This window comes from Tachyglossus aculeatus, chromosome 9 (genome assembly GCF_015852505.1).
Source record: "Tachyglossus aculeatus isolate mTacAcu1 chromosome 9, mTacAcu1.pri, whole genome shotgun sequence".
NCBI lineage: Eukaryota > Metazoa > Chordata > Mammalia > Monotremata > Tachyglossidae > Tachyglossus > Tachyglossus aculeatus.
Window position 1 is genome coordinate 62,415,542 of NC_052074.1, and position 21,613 is coordinate 62,437,154.

General features: G+C 44.2%; 1 protein-coding gene across 1 annotated transcript in view; it reads right to left on the reverse strand.

Annotated features, from left to right (window-relative positions):
- Positions 1 to 21,613, reverse strand: part of ITGAV (integrin subunit alpha V) — a 114,266-nt gene that overhangs the window by 34,298 nt on the left and 58,355 nt on the right. The window contains exons 7-14 of the mRNA XM_038751071.1: positions 18,424 to 18,549; positions 13,893 to 13,937; positions 11,590 to 11,633; positions 11,449 to 11,505; positions 9,787 to 9,839; positions 8,887 to 9,089; positions 3,841 to 4,032; positions 2,400 to 2,445 (exon numbers count right to left, since the gene is read on the reverse strand). Of these exons, the coding sequence (XP_038606999.1) occupies positions 2,400 to 2,445; positions 3,841 to 4,032; positions 8,887 to 9,089; positions 9,787 to 9,839; positions 11,449 to 11,505; positions 11,590 to 11,633; positions 13,893 to 13,937; positions 18,424 to 18,549 (766 nt within the window). The remainder of the gene's footprint in view (positions 1 to 2,399; positions 2,446 to 3,840; positions 4,033 to 8,886; positions 9,090 to 9,786; positions 9,840 to 11,448; positions 11,506 to 11,589; positions 11,634 to 13,892; positions 13,938 to 18,423; positions 18,550 to 21,613) is intronic.

Genomic DNA, 21,613 nt, shown 5'->3' on the forward strand with positions numbered 1-21,613 from the left:
TATGATCTTTGCCAAAAGATGGCATTGTTGCAAACGTAGTTGGTAAAAACAACTGCTTGTAGTGAACAAATCACACTCTCTGAATGATGATGATGGTGTTTGTTAAGCGCTTACTATGTGCCAAGCACTGTTCTAAGCGGTGGGGTACATAGAAGTTAATCAGGTTGCCCCACGTGGGGCTCACAGTCTTAATCCCCATTTTAAAGATGAGGTAACTGAGGCACAGAGAGGTGAAGTGACTTGCCCAAAGTAACACAGCTAACAAGTGGCAGAGCCAGGATTAGAACTCACGACCTGTGACCCCCACACCCTGTAAAATGGGTATTAAGACTGTAAGCCCAGTGTGGGACAGGGACTGTGTCCAACCTGATTAGCTTGTTTCTACTAGCTGCTTAGAGAAGCAGCGTGGCTCAGTGGAAAGAGGCTTTGGAGTCAGAGTTCATGGGTTCGAATCCCAGCTCTGCCACATTTCTGCTGTGTGACCTTGGGCAAGTCACTTAACTTCTCTGAGCCTCAGTTCCCCCATCTGTAAAATGGGGACTAAGACTGTGAGATCCACGTGGGACAACTTGATCCCACTGTATCCCCCCAGCGCGTAGAACAGTGCTTTGCACATAGTAAGTGCTTAACAAATGCCATCATTATTATTATTATTACCCCAGGGCTTAGAACAATGCCTGGCACATAATAAGTGTTTAACAAACACCGGAAAAAAATGCACAGATACACAAAGAGGAAGAAAATGAGACCCGAAAGGTCTGCATCATAATGATAATTGTAGCGTTTGCTCAGAAATTATTAGGTGCCTAGGTGTTCAGTACTATGCCACGCTCTAGAGGAGACGCAGTCAGATCAGGCACCGTCCCTGTCCCACAAGGGGCTCACACGCCGGACAGACACAAGAGATCGCAGAGACGATGGTGCAACAACTTGCACACCAAGTTGAAGATCCGTAAGGCTGCTTTGTTGCCCAAACATATAAATGGCCCTGAAACTTGAACCTACCGTGAAAGACGCATTTAGCCTCTGGGGTAAAGTCCACAGCACGGCATGGAACCAACCATCCTTGCACATAAATAAGGTGCTGTTCACGCATTGGTTTTGAAGTTGCGCACAGCGATAAGATTGCCCAATCTTAGAGGAGCAGTGTGGCCTAATGGAAAGAGCGTGGGCTTGGGTGTCAGAGGGCCTGGGTTCTAATCCCGGCTCTGCTGTGTGACCTTGGACAAGTCATTTAAATTCTCTGTGCCTCACTTACCTCACCTGTAAAATGGGGATTAAATCCTACTCCTTTCTACTTAGACTGAGAGCCCCATGTGGGACAGGGATTGAGTATCTAAACTAATGCCAAGAACAGCACTTGGTACATACTAAGTGCTTAACAAGTGCCATTGTTATTATTATTTATTATCATTATTACTTATCAATCAGTAAAATGGGGATTAAATCCTACTCCTTTCCACTTAGACTGAGAGCCCCATGTGGGACAGGGATTGAGTATCTAACCTAATGCCAAGAACAGCGCTTGGTACCTAGTAAGCGCTTAACAAGTGCCATTATTATTTATTATCATTATTACTTATCAATCACTAGAAACTGTGGGGGCTTCTCACTTGCCATTGCAGGCGAGATCCTTGCCAGGATCCTTCAGAACTGATTACTAGAGGATTTAGTCCACTGCAAACTTCTTGAATCCTAACGTGGTTATGGATCAAAATGCAGCATGACAGATACATTCAAAGTGCAGGATGTAAGAGCAAGATGTCCGCACAATTTTATGAATCCTGCAGCAGTAGTTGACACCATCCAACCAGTCAAACGATATTTATTGAGTATTTTGGGAGAAGCACTGTACGAAGCGATTTGGGAGAGTCCGACAGTTAACAGGTTCGCTCCTCACCCTCAAGGAGCTTACAATCTAGCAGGCGAGGGAGATAGTTAAAATAAAACGTGTTCTGGCCACTTCTACGCGAAGTAGCTGCCCTGAGAAGTTCAGCAAGATCTTTTCACTACAACCTGATCTTCCCCTGTACTCCCAGGCTCCATGTACAAGGTGGGCCTTTGAAAACAACAACAACAACAAAAAAAAAAGCTCAGCGGAACCTCTGAATTTCCAGATTGTGACTGGCATTTTCAATGCTTGATTACATCTTATGTGTAAACTATTGCATATTGAATTAGGAATAATAGAACAAAGCATCTAGAATCTAGACTGAACTCCTTGTGGGCAGGGATCGCATTTATCAACTCTGTTATACTGTACTTTCCCAAGCGCTTAACTATAGAATACTCTACATGAGTGCTCAATAAATACCACTGATTGACCGACTGATCGGGATGTGCAATTTTACAAATGCCGCTGTGCTTTTCTACGAGAGAATACAGATGAGGGGTTTTACCTGTATAAAACAGCTCGGTCCACCCCAAAAGCACCTACAATTAAATCTGGAAAGGAAAGAAAACACGGTACTTAATAAATCACTGCACACTTAATGAAGGAAACAAGAAAACAAAATAGTCTTGCTTGAAAAACCTATCCTGATACAAAGGACTGTCAGGCTAACGGCACCTTTCCAGTTTCCTTTGCACAGACTGAGAAGTTGAGAATGTTTTCAAAACTGCCACATGTACTGGCCAGAATGCACGAAGACTAAAAACCTTGACACGGGATAAACCCAGAAAATTTGATAAAAAGAGAACCCTAGGATGAGAAATAAAGGGGCCTGGTGGAAACAGTCTGGGTTTGGTAGTCGGGAGGTCTGGGTTCTAATCTCAGCTTTGCCACTAGCCTGCTGTGTGACCTTGGAAAAGTCACTTCACCCTTCAATGCCTCAGTTTCCTTATCTATAAACTGGGGATTCAATACCTTTTCTCCCTCCCCCTTAGGCTATGAGTCCCAATCAATCTATTAATCATATTTATTGAGCACTTACTTTTTTATGGCATTTATTAAGCGCTTACTATGTGCAAAGCACCGTTCTAAGCCCTGACTTAGACTGCGCTGACTTACATGTGTGCAGAGCACTGTTCAAAGTGCTTGGAAGAAACTGAGGATCACGGACTGAGTCCCTTATCTTGTATTTACTCCAGTGCTTGGCACAAAATGCTTAACAAATACCATTATTATTATCATTATTATTACTGTGATCCTTATTATTAAGCCCTGGACCAAAGACTGACATTTGCCCATGCCCACCGTAAACCTAATTTAGGAAAAAAAAACTTTTTACAAGATACGTTTGCATACATTTTTGATGGAAATTTGGGAGGATAAAATTAAATAGAAAAAAACCCCTTAATCTCTCAACCCATTCTGGTCCGTTAATCTATAATCCTATCTCCAGGAGCAATAACTTTTAAGCTTTTAAGGAGAGTTTATGTTTCCCTAGATTCTCATTATTATTATTGAGAAAATATAGTTTCAATTTTCCAATTGAAGTCATTGGCTTCAGCCACCACAGACTGCCATCTCTAAAGTCATCCTTGAAAGGGCATTAGGGCTAAAACAAAGTGGCACTAAGTTTTCAGAAACACAGACTACAGTCCGCCGCAAAACTGCTCCAGGAAACTCCTTTTTACATTGAAGTTAGCCACCGTATTGAAGAAAATGGTAACTGTCAGTCACAGTCCCACTTTAGAAAAACTAAGAGTATGATCTCTGCTGAATGCATTAAAATCAAGTCTGCCTTCACTGTATTATTTTTGAAAGAACATATGGAATGGCAATATGTGGGCATTGGGGTTATTATTTCTATTCTGGAACACGAAAAATTAGTTTCTGTCATCACCTAGAGCTGGTTAAGGAATTCATCGCTACAAGTGTGGCACGGAGAAAGGCACCTGGATATCCATTTTGGTCTATGTCTGTGGCTCCTTTCAACGAATACCCAAAACTCGGTGGCATAGTATGGGAGACCCAGTGTCCTTCGAGGATCTGTGATGGCATGGAATTCAAGCCAGTCGCTCTTCCGTTGTAAATGTACACAATCCCTCTCTTGTCCTCGCCGCCGTAAGGGGCAGCGACTGCGATATCTGCGGACAAAAAGGAGGAAAACTTTCAGGCATTTCATTACGAGACAGGAACTCAACCCATCTTCCCAGTCCAAGATAAATCCGTGTTTCAGAATAATAATAATTGTAGTATTTGTTAATGTGTTTTATTACGTGCCAGGCACCGCTGGGATCGATATGAGGTAATCAGGTCGGACGAAGTCCTTGTCCTACATGGGGCTCACAGTCTTAATCCCCAGTTTACGGATGAGGGAACTGAGGCACTGAGAATTTAAGTAATAATGATGGCATTTCATAATGATGGCATTTATTAAGCGCTTACTATGCGCAAAGCACTGTTCTAAGCGCCGGGGGTGGTGGTTACAAGGTGATCAGGCTGTCCCACGTGGGGCTCACAGTCTTAATCCCCATTTTACAGATGAGGGAACTGAGGCTCAGAGAAGTTACGTGACTTGCCCAAAGTCACACAGCTGACAATGAGCGGAGCCGGGATTTGAACTCATGACCTCTGACTGTAGAGCCCGTGCCCTTTCCACTGAGCCACGCTGCTTCTCTGGACTTGTCCAGAGTGACTTGTGACAAGTGACTTGTCCACAGTCACACAGCAGACAAGTGGCGGGGCTGAGATTAGAATCCGGGTCCCTCTGACTCCCAAGCCTGTGTAATATCCACTAGGCCATGCTGCTTCTCTGGGCTAAGCAGATCTGGAGGGTGGGAATATTTTTAGTTAGTACTTAACAACTGACATTTTCTGAAGCTTTATTAAAATCCACATAAGAAGTTAAAAGAGCACAGGGATCATTTTTTAAATCAATCAAAGGTACTTGTTCATTCATTCAATCGTATTTATTGAGCGCTTACTGTGTTCAGAGCACTGAACTAAGCGGCTGTTGAATGCTTACTGTGTGCAGAGCACTATACTAAGTGCCTGGAAGGGTACAATATGAGAGAGTCGGTAGAAAATTTCCCTGCTTATAAGGAGTTTATAGTCTAGAGAGGTGAGAGGGAGACGTTAAAATAAATTACCTATATGTACGTAAGTGATCGGGTGCTGAGGGTGGGGTGAATATCAAGTGCGTAAAGGGTACAAGAACAAGGGTGATAGAGAAGGGAGAGGGAGCAGGGGAAATGAGCGCTTAGTCGGGGAAGGCCTCTTGGAAGGGATGGGATTTGAACAAGGCTGTGACGGTTGGGACAGTGATGGTGTATGTATGTGGAGAAGAGAGTTCCAGGGAAGGGATGGGATTTGAACAAGGCTGTGACAGTCGGGACAGTGATGGGGTATGTATGTGGAGAAGAGAGTTCCAGGATGGAGGAAGAATGTGGGTAAGGAATTGGTGGCAAGATCGATGAGATGTAGGTATACTGACATAGTAGTTATAATAATGCTAGTAGTAGTTAATAATAATAATTAACAATTGTGGTATTTGTTAAGTGCTTACTATGTGCCAGACACTATGCTAAGCGCTAGGGGGAATACAAGCAAATCGAGTTGGACACAGTCCCTGTCCCACATGGGGCTCACAGTCTCAATCCCCATTTGACAGATGAGGTAGAGAAGCAGCGTGGCTCGGTGGAAAGAGCCCGGGCTTTGGAGTCAGTGGTCATGGGTTCGACTCCCCGCTCTGCCAATTGTCAGCTGTGTGACTTTGGGCAAGTCACTTCACTTCTCTGGGCCTCAGTTACCTCATCTGTAAAATGGGGATTGACTGTTAGCCCCCCGAGGGACAACCTGATCACCTTGTAGCCTCCCCAGTGCTTAGAACAGTGATTTGCACATAGTAAGCACTTAACAAATGCTATTATTATTATTATTATTATTATTATTATTATTATTATTATGAGGTAACCGAGGCACAGAGAAGTAAAGTGACTGGTCCAAGCAGACAAGTGGCAGAGCCGGGATTAGAACCCAGGTCCTTCTGATTCCCAGGCCCGCGCTCTATCCACTAGGCCATGCTGTTACCCCACACTTGGAAGAGTGCCTGGCACGTAGTAAGCAATTAACAAATGCCATTTTAAAAAAAAAGTCATATGGCAAGCCAGGATCAGAAACACTTAGTCCGAGAACAAAGTGAGTCTCCTGTGCTCACCTCAGCGCAGCTGCGGCGGATGGGAATGGGAGGGGAAGGGATGAGGACAAGCCACCCGAACAGGTGACAGATAGTGAGCTAAAACTGGGAAACCAAAAGCAGGAAGGATGGAGGAAATGTTTTAAGGAGACAGTACGACAAAGCCCAAGGGGCTCCTCAGTGAAAAACTGGGTATCGATTGCCACAGATAGTAAGCGCTTAACAAATGCCATCATTATTATTATTATTATTATCAGGCACAATCCAGTCGTGAAAGGATTGGCGCTCTTTGAGCTGAAACTTTCCAAGATCCTTGAAATGAGGAGGTAAAAGCAAATTCATCCCCAGGTGCCACACACAAATAAGGTTCATTATGGGCAGTGAACATATCTGCGAATACTCTTGCATTGCACCCTCCCAGGCGCTTAGAGAAGTGTTCTGCATGTAGTAAGCACTCAATGACTACCACTGATTGATTGATTGATTGATTGATTGACAATCCTCGTGTGCGCAGGGTGGCTGGGATTGTGAACCCGCCTTTTCTGGCCTACATATACCAGCCATGGGTGACCTTCACAATTAGGAGTTTGCAATCAAGCACCGAAGGCACCACAACGATACTGACAAGGCTGACAATGTGTTCGAGCTCGTGGCTACGGTTGAGAACCTGAAGGATTTAGAGTGCGCGGTTGGGGGTCTGCAAAAGGGGGGACCAGATGGGTAAAACTGAGTCAGTTTCCCTCCATTTGGGGCAAGGACGTGCCTGGCCATCTTGAAGTTCCCAGTCAGGGCTGTGGTAACATTTTTCTCCTCTGCCTCCTGCTAGAAGCAGCAGAACAAGGCTTGAGAGGGGTTGGGGGAGTCTCTAGTTTACAAAAATGGTGGGGAGTGAGGGTGGCGGTGGATGGGAAACTGCTGAATCGATCAAAAATCGTATTTATTGAGTGCTTTCTGTGTACAGAGCACTGTACTAAGCACTGGGAAGAGTCTGCCATAAGTGTTGGTAGGCAACTTCTCTGCCCACAACATAAAAGGCTAGAAGGGGAGACAGACACTAATGTACTTAAATTACTACTGCTACTAATAATGCTAATAATAAAGATTATGGTATTTGTTAAGCGCTTACTATGTGCCAGGCCCTGCACTAAGAGCTCGGATACACGCAAATCAGGTTGGACGCGGTCTCCGTCCCACGTGGGGCTCACAAGCTTAATCCCCATTTTACAGATGAGGGAACTGAAGCACAGAGAATTGAAGTGACTTGCCCATGGCTACACAGCAGGCAAGCTGCGGAGACGGGATTAGAAGCCATTACCTTCTGAATTCAAGGCCCGTGCTCTAACTGCTGCGCCGTGTTGCTTCCCCGGGACCTAAGTGCTGTGGGGCTGAAGTCAGGGTACGAATCCACGTTCAAGGGCAACTCAGAAGGGAGGGTAGGGGAAAATGAGGGCTTGGCCTGTGATTCTCCACCCCATCATATCTGAAAGACTGTCGTTTTCCCCGGCTTTCAGAGCCTTATTAAAAGCACATCTCCTCCAAGTGGCCCTCCCTGACTAAGCGCTCACTTCCCCTACTCCCTCTCTCTCCTGCGTTGCCCTTGCACTTGAATTTGTTCTCTATTATTATTAATAATAATAATAATGGCATTTTATTAAGCGCTTACTATGTGCAAAGCACTGTTCTAAGCTCTGGGGAGGATACAAGGTAATCAGGTTGTCCCACGTGGGGCTCACAGTCTTAATCCCCATTTGGCAGATGAGGTAACTGAGGCCCAGAGAAGTTAAGTGACTTGCCCAAAGTCACACAGCTGACAATTGGCGGAGCTGGGATTTGAACCCATGACCTCTGACTCCAAAGCCCGGGCTCTTTCCATTGAGCCACGCTGCTTCCCCCACCCTCAGCCCCACGGCACATTTGTACATATCCATAGTTTAATGTCCCCCTCTAGACTGTAAGTTCCTTGTGGGCATGGAACGTGTCTACCAAATTGGTTCTACTGGATTGTCCCAAGTACTTAGTGCAGTGCTAGGCATCATCATCATCATCATCAATCGTATTTATTGAGCGCTTACTGTGTGCAGAGCACTGTACTAAGCGCTTGGGAAGTACAAATTGGCAACATATAGAGACAGTCCCTACCCAACAGTGGGCTCACAGTCTAAAAGGGGGAGACAGAGAACAAAACCAAACATACTAACGAAATAAAATAAATAGAATAGATATGTACAAGTAAAATAAATAGAGTAATAAATATGTACAAACATATATACATATATACAGGTGCTGTGGGGAAGGGAAGGAGGTAAGATGGGGGGTAAGAAGGAGGTAAGATAGGCACACTGTAACTGCTCAATAAGTACCACCGGAGATGACGATGGTGGTGAGGATGCAGTGCACCACGGTAAAGAATGCAGCACCTTTCCTTTAGTTATTAGGCATGCACCAAGGATCTTTGCAAAGTCGCCTGCTCAATAATTTAGGGCAAGTCCTTTAAGTTCTCTGGGCCTCTGTTTCCTCATATGTAAAATGTGGCTTCAATACCTCGTCTCCCTCTCTCTTAAACTGTGAACCCCATGTGGGACAGGGACTGTGTGTCCTGATTAAATTTTATCCACCCCATCACTTAGAACAGTGTTTGGCCCACAGTAAGCGTTTACCACCCCTATTTATTGCCATTTTGAGAACCTCTGTCCTTTAGGGCACGAACACTTGGGTTGTCATTTATTTGTGCAGAGAACCTATCTAACTTTTCCAGTTGGGCATAACCAGTCAAGAGGTGACAGTCAGGAAATGGACGGCCTACCGTTGAAGCCATCCTGGTCAAGATCTCCCAGAGGTGCGATAGCACTGCCGAATCTTGCGAAGACTTCAAACCCATTTAGTTTTAAGGTCTGGAAACCCCCCGAGGCTTCTTGTAGGCAAATGGAAACCTGGCCCACTTCTTGAAGTTTGCCATCCGAACCCCGATCCATGAAGAGAGGTGCACCGATGAACACGTCTGCATAACTGAAAAGCACGTAAGTCTTTCAACCCGCCCGAGTTAAAGTCTCACCGACTTCAAATTCATTCAATCGTATTCACCGAGCGCTTACTTTGTACAGAGCACTGAACTAAGAGCTTGGAAAATACAATTTCGCAACAGAGACAATCCCTACCCAACGGGCTCACGGTCTAGAAGGTGGGAGACAGAAAACTAAACAAAGCAAGTGGACTCTAGCCGAGAACGGGGTTTCATTTTCCAGCGGGATCAGGAGTTTATATTCTAAAGCAATTATTTAACACCAGTCAGTTGCACCGCTCCCTGACAATCATTCCTATTCAAAGGTCTCACAACTCAATAAAAATATAAAAGAGCTGTTTGCCTTCTTGTCACTTCTTTTGCAGGCTTTTAAGCATCTGTAAGCTCTTATTCAACCATTTCTTTCTACAATACCAGAAAGACCATTAAAGAAAACATTAAGGAAAAAATGATGGGTCGACAGTAAGAGACGAGTTGTATAACCAAGTTGAGAATTTTGCTACTATTCCAGAATGAAGTACACTTAAGTAACCTTTTTAAGACAAAGTTGATTTGGAGGGACTGCACATATTAGAAGAGCAACTTTTTTTTTACTGTAAGAGAGTCTGTTTAGTTTTAGCTGTGTCTGTCACAAAGAGGGCAAAATGCTTCTAGAAACATTTATACAAAAAAAAAACAACTTACTCATCCCCATTAATGTCAGTGGCAGCTACAGAAAATCCAAAATATGCAGCCATCTGGATCACAACATGAAAAAATAAGTTAACATCTGATTCAAGAACTGCAAAATTGGCATTAGTGCTTTTTTTAATCAAATAGTCTTGAATAAGTCCCCATCCCTGCATGCACAATGAAACCTATTTACTGAGAAGAGCCTTAGTGGAAAAAAAAGAGAGAGAGAGAGAGAGAGGGAGACCAAGAGGGAGAGATATGAGGAAAGGGGGAGGAGAAAGAGAGATTAGGGGGAGAGAGAGGGAGACAGAGTTTTATTTGTCCGATGACCATCTAAATACAGCTCAATGTTACGCCCTATCGTTTATAATCTGAAATTATTCCTGAAATGACAGTGTTTCACACCTGAGCCTTTATTCTGCAGTCTGAAGCCTTTCAAAATCCCTTTGGGTAGAAAGTCTCTGAGGGTGGTGACCCTCCCGAGAGCTTAGTAAGATGCTCTGCCCAGGACGGATTTGATCGACTGAAGCAGTAAACACTACCATTAGCCCAAAGGTAATTCAGCTGTGCCAGGGTTCCTTTAGAGGTAATCAATGGGCAGCCACAGATTTTCTGAATAAGTAGCTAAACTCAGCTGTGAGCTGGGCTGCTCGGTTCTGGATGGGAGAGAATAAAGCAGGCTCTATTTGAGACTACAGTGGGTATGGGTGAATACAATGAAGGAGGGTGGGGGGCAGCTCCTGGCATCTCCCATCAACAGAATTGGGGTGCTGGGGATCCCCCACAGCTCTCCTGCCCCCTTCGATTTCCCTTCTCATCTCTACCCCCAACGAGTCAAGTTTAGAGCCTGGGCCCTGCGAGGTGAGAGCCTGATTCCTCCAGCAAAATGATAAGAATAACTGTGGTATTTGCTAAGGAAGGGAATAAGAGCGGCCACTTATTTTACTGTCTGATTGTAGGCCCCTTGAAGGCAGGGACTGCGCCTACCAACTCTATGAAATTATAGATCTTTGTACCATGTTCTGCACGGAGTAAGCGCTCAGTAATACCACTGATTGATTCATGGATTAACAGGAGAGATAGAGGCTGCATGAAGATAAAAGCAAAGATGAGAGTTGAGAGACAAAATGTCTTCCTTCCCAAGGGTTTATACCTTTATTGTACTAGATTTAGAGACTAAGCCCGGAGTAAAAAAAAGAACACTTTTCACTCTTCTCCCACATTCACTGCCACACTGCCAAAATCAGAGAGATCCTATGCTTTAAAAACAATTTCCTTTTTTCAAAAAAAAAATAGCTAAATACTGTTTTTCTGAATCTACACGCCACCTAGGAAATCACAGCTTAAGATAGTAATCCTGCTATTTTATGTATTTTGCTTTGGAGCCAAGAGCTTCACTTTATATAATGGCAATTTAGATTTTGTGGACCTTACTGTGGTCTCAGCATTAGGCATGAAGAGTGATATTAAATGAACTATAAAACAGTCGGGAAAGAAGCATGAGGACTTTCCAAAGGCCCTTTTAAGAAATATTATGAAAAATAACACAAAAGGAAAGCAATGAGGAACAAAGGTTCAGATGACAACAAAACCAGAGAGAAGCACCAATACATATTTTTGACTCCCTGAAACGGCAACAACATCTATCACTGGAAAATCATTTTAAAAGCATACCTGTTCTCCGGTAAAATTGTATAACGATGACATATTTTTCCCATTGTAAATATACACCTGCATAACAAAGGGAAAAAATAGACAAACTTGAAACTACAAAACGCTACATCCACTGTCAATAATTTTTGTTTGATAACCTACCATTCCCAATGTTCTTGCTGCTCTAGGAACTCCAGATACAAAATCTGAAAAAGACAGAAATATTAATGGTATTTGTTAAGCGCACCCTCTGTGCCATGCACTGTTCTAAGCCCGGGGTACCTATAAGGTAATCAGGTTGTCTCATGTGGGGTTCACGGTCTTAAACCCCATTTTACAGAGGCACAGAGAAGTTAAGTGACTTGCCCAAAGTCACACAGCTGACAAGTGGCGGAGCCGGGATTAGAACCCATGACCTCTGACTCCCAAGCCCGCATGCTTTCCACTAAGCCACGCTGCTTCTCAACAGCCACCCAGTCACTAAATAGAGGTAAAGACCTTACAGTAAGTGCCTTTTCCCTGGGAGCACTGAGACAGTTGAGAAATGAGCGCTTAGGGCAGTGCCTGGTGGATAGCAAGTGCTTAATATGATTAAAAAAATGAAATCACAGTCTCAATTTATCTAGGACTTGGACATAAATAACTCAGTTCACAGAAACAGAAAAGGAAGTTCATTGAAAAAGGCAACCAAACCTTTTTACATAGGAGAATACCAAGTAGCTTCATATAAACCAGAAAAGGTTAAAACTCTTTAGTGTACTTAAAACATAGATGGTGAGGAAGCACGTTCAAAATTTACAGGGAAAGGTGATTATCACCAGGGTGAAAATATCAGTTTAAGAAGGTCTGGAGCTACTTAGTGCATGTAAAATCCATAAGGAAGAAAATCCATAAAGTCAGGGATTAAGAGGGTGAGTTCTAATCCCGGCTCCACCACTTTGTCTGCTGTGTGACTTTGGGGAAATCTCTTGACTTCTCTGTGCCTCAGTCTCCTCATCCATAAATTGGAGATTTGATACCTGTTTTCCTTCCACATGGGAACCCCATGTGGGTCAGGAACATGGGAACCCCATGTGGGTCAGGAACTCTGTCTGACCTCGTTATTTCAATTCTACCCCAGCGCTTAGTACAGTGCTTGGCAAAGAGTAAGTGCTCAACAAATACTACAATTATTAGCATTAGGTAGAAATGTATATGATCCCTCCAAAACAACTAGAGGGAAATCCGAGAGAGTTGCATCACACTGCTTCTCCAAACAGATCGATGCCACTGCCCGAGACCCAACCGTAGAATGGATGGATTGCTAGTCTGACCCAATGTTACTACAGAAAAAAGGAAGTTGGGGACCGCTGAAAGATCGCGTTGCTTTCCCTTAAACTTCTAATTCACGGAAATGTTACATTTATTTTATGTGGTATGCATTAAGGGCTTACCACAAACTAAGTGCTGGGGGTAGATGAAAGCTAATCAAGTTAGAAACGGTCTTAGTCTCCATTTTATGGATGAGGTAACTGAGGCGCACAGAAATAAGGTCATAGAGCAGACAAGCCGCAGAGTTAGGATTAGAACCCAGATCCTCTGACCCCCAGGCTCGTGCTCTTACAACTTAGCAATGCTGCTTCTCAGCCCACTGGCTCAATCTGAGTCAATGAAAAGAAAAGAAGACTATTCTGATAGTGGAGGAGACAGTATGGAAAAAAGTTTAATTGACGCCAAGCCAAAGAACCAGGTTTCGGTGGAGTGAATATTCCTTACAGTCGTACTTGCCTGCAATCCTAACATATGCCTTATATCAATCAATCAATCAATCATATTTATTGAGCGCTTACTGTGTGCAGAGCACTGTACTAACCGCTTGGGAAGTTCAAGTTGGCAACATATAGAGACGGTCCCTACCCAACAGTGGGCTCACAGTCTAGAAAGGGGAGGCCGAAAACAAAACCAAATATATTAACAAAATAAAATAAATAGAATAGATATGTACAAGTAAGATAAATAAATAGAGTAATAAATATGTACAAACATATATACATATATACATGTGCTGTGGGGAAGGGAAGGAGGTAAGGCGAGGGGGATGGAGAGGGGGTGGAGGGGTATTCCCCCCCAGTGCTTAGTACAGTGTGTGGCACATACTAAATGCTTAACAAATACCATTATTATTAATATTGTTATACATTATTATTAATATTAATAATAATAATAACAATTCAGGCCCTGCCCATTGTTAGCTGTGTGACCTGGGGCAAGTCGCTTAACTTCTCTGTGCCTCAGTTACCTCAACTGTAAAATGGGGATTCAATACCTGTTCTCCCTCCCAATTTAGACTGCGAGCTCCAAGACCGACAGGGATTGCATGTGAACTAGATGACTTGTACCTTCCCCAGTGCTTAAAACAGTGTGTGACACCGTTAACAAGTACCATAAAACAAGTACCATACAAAAAATAAACAAGAACATTTTACCTTCTATGCCATCCCCATTGAAATCTCCAACTGCTACTGAATAGCCTAAAAAAGCAATAAAAAATAGCCAGTCATCATACCATGTGTGTAAAAATCTTGTATTTCCCTGGCAATTCAGCCCTGGCTACTGAGCCACCTTCCTTATAACTGCTTTGAACTTGTTCCGTGGACAGTTTCACAATACAGTGTTTCACTTTGTATTTAGTTAAAAGAATGTACCACAATAAATGCCATAGATATAATAGCCCCTTGTACTCTAAAATGACACCTCCGTCGCTGAAATTCCTCTATAAATGCATATGGTGACTGAAAGAGCCAATTCCAGACCTACACAGTGCACACAAAAAGGTGTCCCTTGTTGTACAATCAGCTTGATATTTGACGCTTGCAGTGCCTGGCACTGATTTCACTTTTGTCTCTTTGTCTCTCGATCTTTAGAAGTGCTGCTTAAAAGGCAGGACTCCTTTATCGACTGCAGTGGTCTACGCCGGGGCAATTCGCTTCCAGTTTTCAGCTGGGATGCAACATTGTCCGAAGCTCTGTTTTACTGTATTCTTGAACGTTTTCTCTATCTGCCCTGTTTCTCGTTTCTCAGGTTCCAGCTCACCACACAGTTTTGGGCCTCCTGCAATCATCGCTTTTCCTCCAGTGTGCCAATCAGAGACTTGAACACTGCAACAGCCTCCTCAACTGATGTCTCCGTTTCCATTTCTTCCCCTTTCTATTCCATACTGCACCTGTTGCCCAGATTGTTTGTCTAAAATGTCATTCTGGACACGTCTCCCCGCTCCTCAAAAATCTCCAAATGTTACCCATTCCTGTCCTGGCTTTAAAGCACTCAACGAGGCTCTCTCCCTCTGACGTATCTACTCTATTCTCCCACTGTACCCCAGCTCAAATTAATTGGTTCCTCTCAAGTCCCTGGGCCTCATTCTCATCTCTCCCACTGCTGACCTCTTCTTCACATCCCCCCAGTGACTTGGAATGCCCTTCCCCTTCATAGCTGATAGGCCACAAAGGTCCTAATCTTTAATGCCCTTCTGAAATTACATCTACTCCAGGACATCCTCCTTTTCACCCCCAGCCCCTGACCCACACACAAAGTATCCTCTAGACTGAAAGTTCATTGTGGGCAGGGGCTATGTCTGCCAACTCTGTTATGTTGTTACATTGTCCTCTCCCAAGCACTTAGTACAGAGCTCTGCACACAGTAAGCGCTCGATAAATGCCATCGCCTGATCGATTCCCTGCCCATTTCTAATCTCTCCTTCTCCTATCCTCCCTGCTGCCCATTTATGACTTCTACATTATTAAATACTAAAGTACCCTCAACTCCCTGCAGTACTCAAACATTTCTTCCAGAGCCCTTTCCTTCTTCCTCTTCCTTTCCCTCCCCTGCTAGATTGTAAGATTGCCAATTTGTACTTCCCAAGCGCTTAGTACAGTGCTCTGCACATAGTAAGCGCTCAATAAATACGAATGATTGATTGATTGATTAAGTAATAATCATAGTAGTAATAGAATTTATTGAGTGCCTACTGGATGCTAATATTACAGTGTACCGGGGGAAATGCCAAATCAACAAGTAGCATGTTTCCTGCCCACAAGAAACTTATACTCTAACAAGGGGAGCGGGCCCCAAAATACATTTCTAAACTGGTTAGCCTAAATAAAGAAGTAAACGCTCAACCACAAAAATATGTATAAGGAACAGCTGAGGAGGAGTACAAGTAAGTTCATCGGTGCTAAGGATTGCTTATGGGTTTATGCTTAGAGGCTAGTTAGGAAAGGCTTGCTGGAAGAGGTGTGGAGCAGGGATCGTATCTCCTACATTTATTGTACTCACCCAAGCACTTAGTACACTGCTCAGTCTCCTAGTAGGGGCTCAATAAATACTACCGATTGACTGAGGCGATTATTCTGCTCATTTTATTGATTCTCTGGACGTCGCTCGTTCATTCTAATTCATAAGGAGGATCTAACGCCTTCAGGCATAATGATTACTCAACAGGATCGACACACTAACTTAAATATCACTTCCAATGATAAAGTGAAATTATGGTGGACTTGAGTGGCATAAGACGCTCTAAACTTCACTTCGGAGGGAACATGATGCTCACTAGTAACATAAGAGAGGAAGAAGTCAGAGGGGAAAGACAGACAGAAATTCACTCCAGCCCAAGCAAATACTCCTCACGACGGCAGGCTCTTTATTTCACTCTAATGAATCTTATAAAGAGAAGCTCGATCTGTTCTCATGCTTTTTGTTTGTTTACTTTTGTTATTGTTGGGTTTCTTTTTTCCTTGAATTCTATAAGTTGGTCTTAAAAGTCCTAATCTTTTTCAGGACGTTGCCCCTGGAGAGGCAAAACGGGGAATAGTTCCTGAGCAATGTTAAAAATTATGAAAAAAATGAATTTGTGAATGTGAGCTCTGAAACAGTTTATAGAAGGGACAGGATAGGGATGGCAGAAGGGATGTTTCTAGTCTAGACTGTAAGCTTGTTGTGGGTATGGAATTTGTCTGCTTATTGCTGTATTGTCCTCTCCCAAATGCTTAGTGCAGTGCTCTGCATGCAGTAAGTGCTCAATAAATGGGACTGACTGACTAGCCCTGGGAGAGAGATGATTCTGTGTTGGATGGCTTCGCTTTTGTTCTTTCGCCTGCACAGTGGCCGAGATACGACAAAGCGAAAGGTTCAACCTGATCGGAGTACCGCAAGTATAGGTCAAGAATTTAAATTGAACCTAGAAACATTCGTGCTCTACGTACATATACGTATACACAGCGGTTTTGATGACTGAAAAATTAAGTATAACATCATCATTACACATTTTTGCCATATAATTTGAATGATAAGAAAGAAGTCTGTTGGTGAAAGAGGAGAGAATACAGTAAAATCAAATCATAAATCCTAAGGCATTGCATCTACAAATTCGAATTATTTGAGACAACATATAATTTATATGTAATGATGGTGGTTTCATCATCGACACGATCATCAATAGCATTTTTAGAGTGCCCACTCTGGTGTGTACACTTCACACTGTGTTATACTTCAGTGCACCTGCTCACTTAATGCACGCAGAACTCCAAAAGGGACAAAAGTGACAGGGTGAGAGAATGCAAGCAGCCCAGCCCTTAACACTACCACTAAAATCAATTTCTTCTCATACGTTTCAGGCCCCAAACTTCACAAGTGGACTGAACCCTATCCGTGGTTTAAAATGAGAGACTCCATCGTAATCACCACCACTTTATGTGAAGCTGTGTCCTTGAGAGAATCTTCAAGTTCCCCCGGAAGGCAGAACCGAGGTAAAAGAGAGTGAAGAAATAAAAAATATTTTTGCCACCGCTTCTTCCAGAAGCCAGAGGCCTATACTTCCCAAAATTGCCTGGGAAGGAGAGCCACGGTAAGCCAAGTAGCGCCCTTTAAAATTGAGAAATGCTGAGTGAGGAGAGAAAGCATGCTCACTCTTCCTGCTGATCCCCTTGTTGAATGTACTGCTCTATGTGATGAATACTTTATGTATCTAATGAAGCTTGCTTACTATCTATAGCAGTTTGTGCAAAACTTGCGAAGGAGTTCAGATCCTGTTTGACTTGCCCCGTTTTTCTCTCCCTTTGCTGTAAAAACCTGTGTCTATGTTTTGAGTGTTGGAGAAATATCTATGGGGAACTGGAACTTTTCTCAATTTCCTCCCCCACAACCCTGGGAGAATCAGCTCTCATTAAATGCCACATGGATAGTAACTGGTGCCCTATGGTTTGCAATCATGATCCAAGACATCTTAAAAAAAATTCAGAGTCCAACAGGAGCTAAGCATTAGACCTAGAGATAAATAAAACAAGTCCTCGGCTCAAACCTGGAAGGCATTGATAACATTGCCATTATTGCAGCATGGCTTAGTGGAGAGAGCAAGGGCTGGGAGTCAGAAGGTCATGGGTTCTAATCTTGGCACTGCTACTTGTCTGCTGTGTAGCCCTGGGCAAGTCACTTCACTTCTCTGTGCCTCAGGTACCTCACCTGTAAAATGGGGATAAAGACTGTGAGCCCAGCGCGGGACACGGGCTATATCAAACCCAAATTGCTTGTAACCACTCCAGTGCTTAGTACAGTGAATGGCACACAGTAAGCACTTAACAAATACTATTACTGTTATTATTATTATTACTGCTGATAGAATAAAAGCTGGATGGAGTACTGGACATCAGCATCATAAAGGACAAAAGTTTTGCCAATAATAATTCCCAACAAGATGGCTAAGGAGCCAATTCCTCTTGGATGGGCTGGGGTTTCACTGGAAACCCTCACGCACAAACAGAGCTGCTTCTCCTCCCAATCTTTTAGTCTGGACAGCAGCTTGATGAGAGGTAGAGGAAAACTAGGAGAGCATGGTGACTAACGTCCAGCACTACAGGCCTGAATGGGATGGAAAAATATCATTAATCCTCTTAACGGTCTACATTAATGTCGCTAGGTAAGAGATTTCCCATTTCCTGAATGGATTTCCGTTTTCAGACTACTTACCCAAATAGCTGTCATCGAAAACCGCCTGCGCTGCTCTGGTTGCTAACTGGTTGTTGTATTTGATGCTGTATACTTTAGGATCGTATTTAGACACAATCTCTGCCACTTGATCAGAAATGAGCTGACCTACGAGGAAAAGAACACCATTCAAGTAGAGAAACTGAATTCCGAACGGATTGAGAAACATCGCTATTAGATACGAGTGGCTCTCTCCCCATTAAAATCTGAACTCCAAAAAACTCCTGATAGCCCTTTACATAAGCCACCGAGAAATCTGAGCCTTTGGGAACTTTTGGACTGATAATCGGCAAAAAAGCAACCAGCTACTGCTTGAATTTGTTTTTCTAACAATGCTCTAAACAGGGCAAGCTCTCCGGAAGAGACGTTAAAGGTGTCTACCCTCTCCTCAACGCCCTTGGTCACATCCGCACAATGATAAAAGGGACAGCCGTGGCTGATAAACAAAAATTATGAGCAGTGTCCTCTCCCAACAGTGCTTTGCACATAGTAAGCGATCAATAAATACGAATGAATGAATGTGGCAGTCATTCTGAACAGCCCTTATGCTCAAGCGAGGGCAGATCCACTCCCAAGTGCCCTTCCCTGAGGGAAGTTTAATTAATGCCTTTTGTGGAAGTAACTTGTAAACTAATCAGAAAAAAGGATTGGAAGGAAGGAGGAGAGCCAGGTGGGGCTTCGCACAGCGCTCTGCACACAGTAAGCGCTAGATAAATACGACCGAATGAATCAGAGAAGAAGGCCCTCAGCCATTTGGAGGTAAGGGGTTGGGAGCCACGCTCCTGGGAGAGCAGGACCCAGTGTAGCTCCATGCAGTATGTCTGCTGTGTGACCTTGGGCAAGTCACTTAACTTCTCTGAGCCTCAGTTATCTCATCTGTAAAATGGGGATTAAGACTGTGAGCCCCACGTGGGTCAACTTGATCACCTTGTATCCCCCCCGCCAGCGCTTAGAACAGTGCTCTGCACATAGTAAGCGCTTAACAAATGCCATCATTATTATTATTATAATAAGAATGGAGCTAGGTGAGCGCAAAAGACATTCGTATTCGATTCCCTGAATCCACTGGCCAATCCTTAGGAAGAAGCAGAACTCCCAAGGAGGCCTCCTGCACTGACAGCACAAAAATGAGAAGCAGCGTGGCTCAGTGGAAAGAGCCCGGGCTTTGGAGTCAGAGGTCGTGGGTTCAAATCCCGGCTCCGCCAATGTCAGCTGTGTGACTTTGGGCAAGTCACTTCACTTCTCCGGGCCTCTGTTCCCTCACCTGTAAAATGGGGATTAAGATTGTGAGCCCCCCGTGGGACAACCTGATCACCTTGTAACCTCCCCTGTGCTTAGAACAGTGCTTTGCACATAGTAAGTGCTTAATAAATGCCATTATTATTATTATAATTATATGGCCCCACGGAGCAAGCGGTCCTATCAGACAGAGATTATGTCTCTACAGGGGTCAGTTGTGTTGTTATATTGTACTGTCCCAAGTGCTTAGTACAGCGCTCTGCACACAGTAAGCCCTGGATAAATACGACTGACTGATTGACACGTGCGAGGATGCACCATCCACGGGACAAGGTCACGACAAGGGACGCCCATCCTCTTGGTTGCCATCTGTCCCTTTGTATAGGGTGACCGCCTAAACGGAGAGCCGCAAATAATGATAATAATGAAATTTATTAAGCGCTTACTATGTGCAAAGCACTGTTCTAAGCGCTGTGGAGGTGACAAGGTGATCAGGTTGTCCCACGGGGGGCTCACGGTCTTAATCCCCATTTTACAGATGAGGGAACTGAGGCACAGAGAAGTTAAGTGACTTCCCCAAAGTCACAGAGCTGACAATTGACGGAGCCGGGATTGGAACCCATGACCTCTGACTCCAAAGCCCGGGCTCTTTCCACTGAGCCACGCTGCTTCTCTTGCATAAGAAATAAGCAGGCAGAAAGGCAAATGTCAGCTTTGGGAAATGGGACCTCCAGTGGGACGGACTGCAGAGTGGCCAGACCGTCCAGATTTAAGCCGATGTCCCCATAGACTGAGAGAAGCAGCGTGGCTCAATGGAAAGAGCCCGGGCTTTGGAGTCAGAGGTCATGGGTTCAAATCCCGGCTCCGCCAACTGTCAGCTGTGTGACTTTGGCCAAGTCACTCAACTTCACTGGGCCTCAGTTGCCTCATCTGATTAAAATCTGTGAGCCCCCCGTGGGACAACCTGATCACCTTATAACCTCTCCAGCGCTTAGAACAGTGCTTTGCACATAGTAAGCGCTTAACAAATACCATTATTATTATTATTAAGAGACATCATCTTGTGGGTAATTATCCCCGAACACATCTGCTGGTAATACTGATTGTATATGTTCAATTCTCTATCACGCACGGACCCATTATTATCATTAAAATAATGATAATATTGATAGTATTTGTTAAGCGCTTATGATGTGCCAAGTACTGTTCTAAGCACCGGGGTAGATACAAGGCTATCAGGTTGTCCCACGTGGGGCTCCCAGTCTGAATCCCCATTTTACAGATGAGAGAACTGAGGCACAGAGAAGTGAAGTGACTTGCTCAAAGTCGCACAGCTGACAAGCGGCTGCTTTCTGCTCAGCCGCGCTGCCCTCCAAGCTGGAAGGAGACAAGACCCAGGGAGGCATTGGACAGGATAACAGATTGGGGGTGGAGGGGTGCCAGGAGTAGGGGGCTACGACAGACCAAAGGTTTAGGGATCCGAGGGGGAGAAATGACACTCGCAAACCTTGGCATCCAAGGCATTCGGATCCCGGGACTCCCTGATACGGTGGGGAAAGGACCAGAGGGTTGTGAGGCCTGGGAAACCCCGGAGAAATTTTAGCGGATCCATGGGGAGTGAGGATGAGGGGCAGTATTAACGTCACGGTTTATTGTTATATTGTGCTTTCCCAAGCGTCTAGTACAGTGCTCTGCATACATTAAGCACTCAATAAATCCGAATGAATGAATGAATCTAAGGGAAACAGCCTGGCTCCAATCCCGGCTCCGCCAACTGCCTGCTGCGTGACCTTGGGCAAGTCACTTCACTTCTCTGGGCCTCAGTTACCTCATCTGTAAAACGGGGATTAGGACTGTGAGCCCCCCGTGGGACAACCTGATCACCCTGTAACCTCCCCAGCGCTTAGAACAGTGCTTTGCACATAGTAAGCGC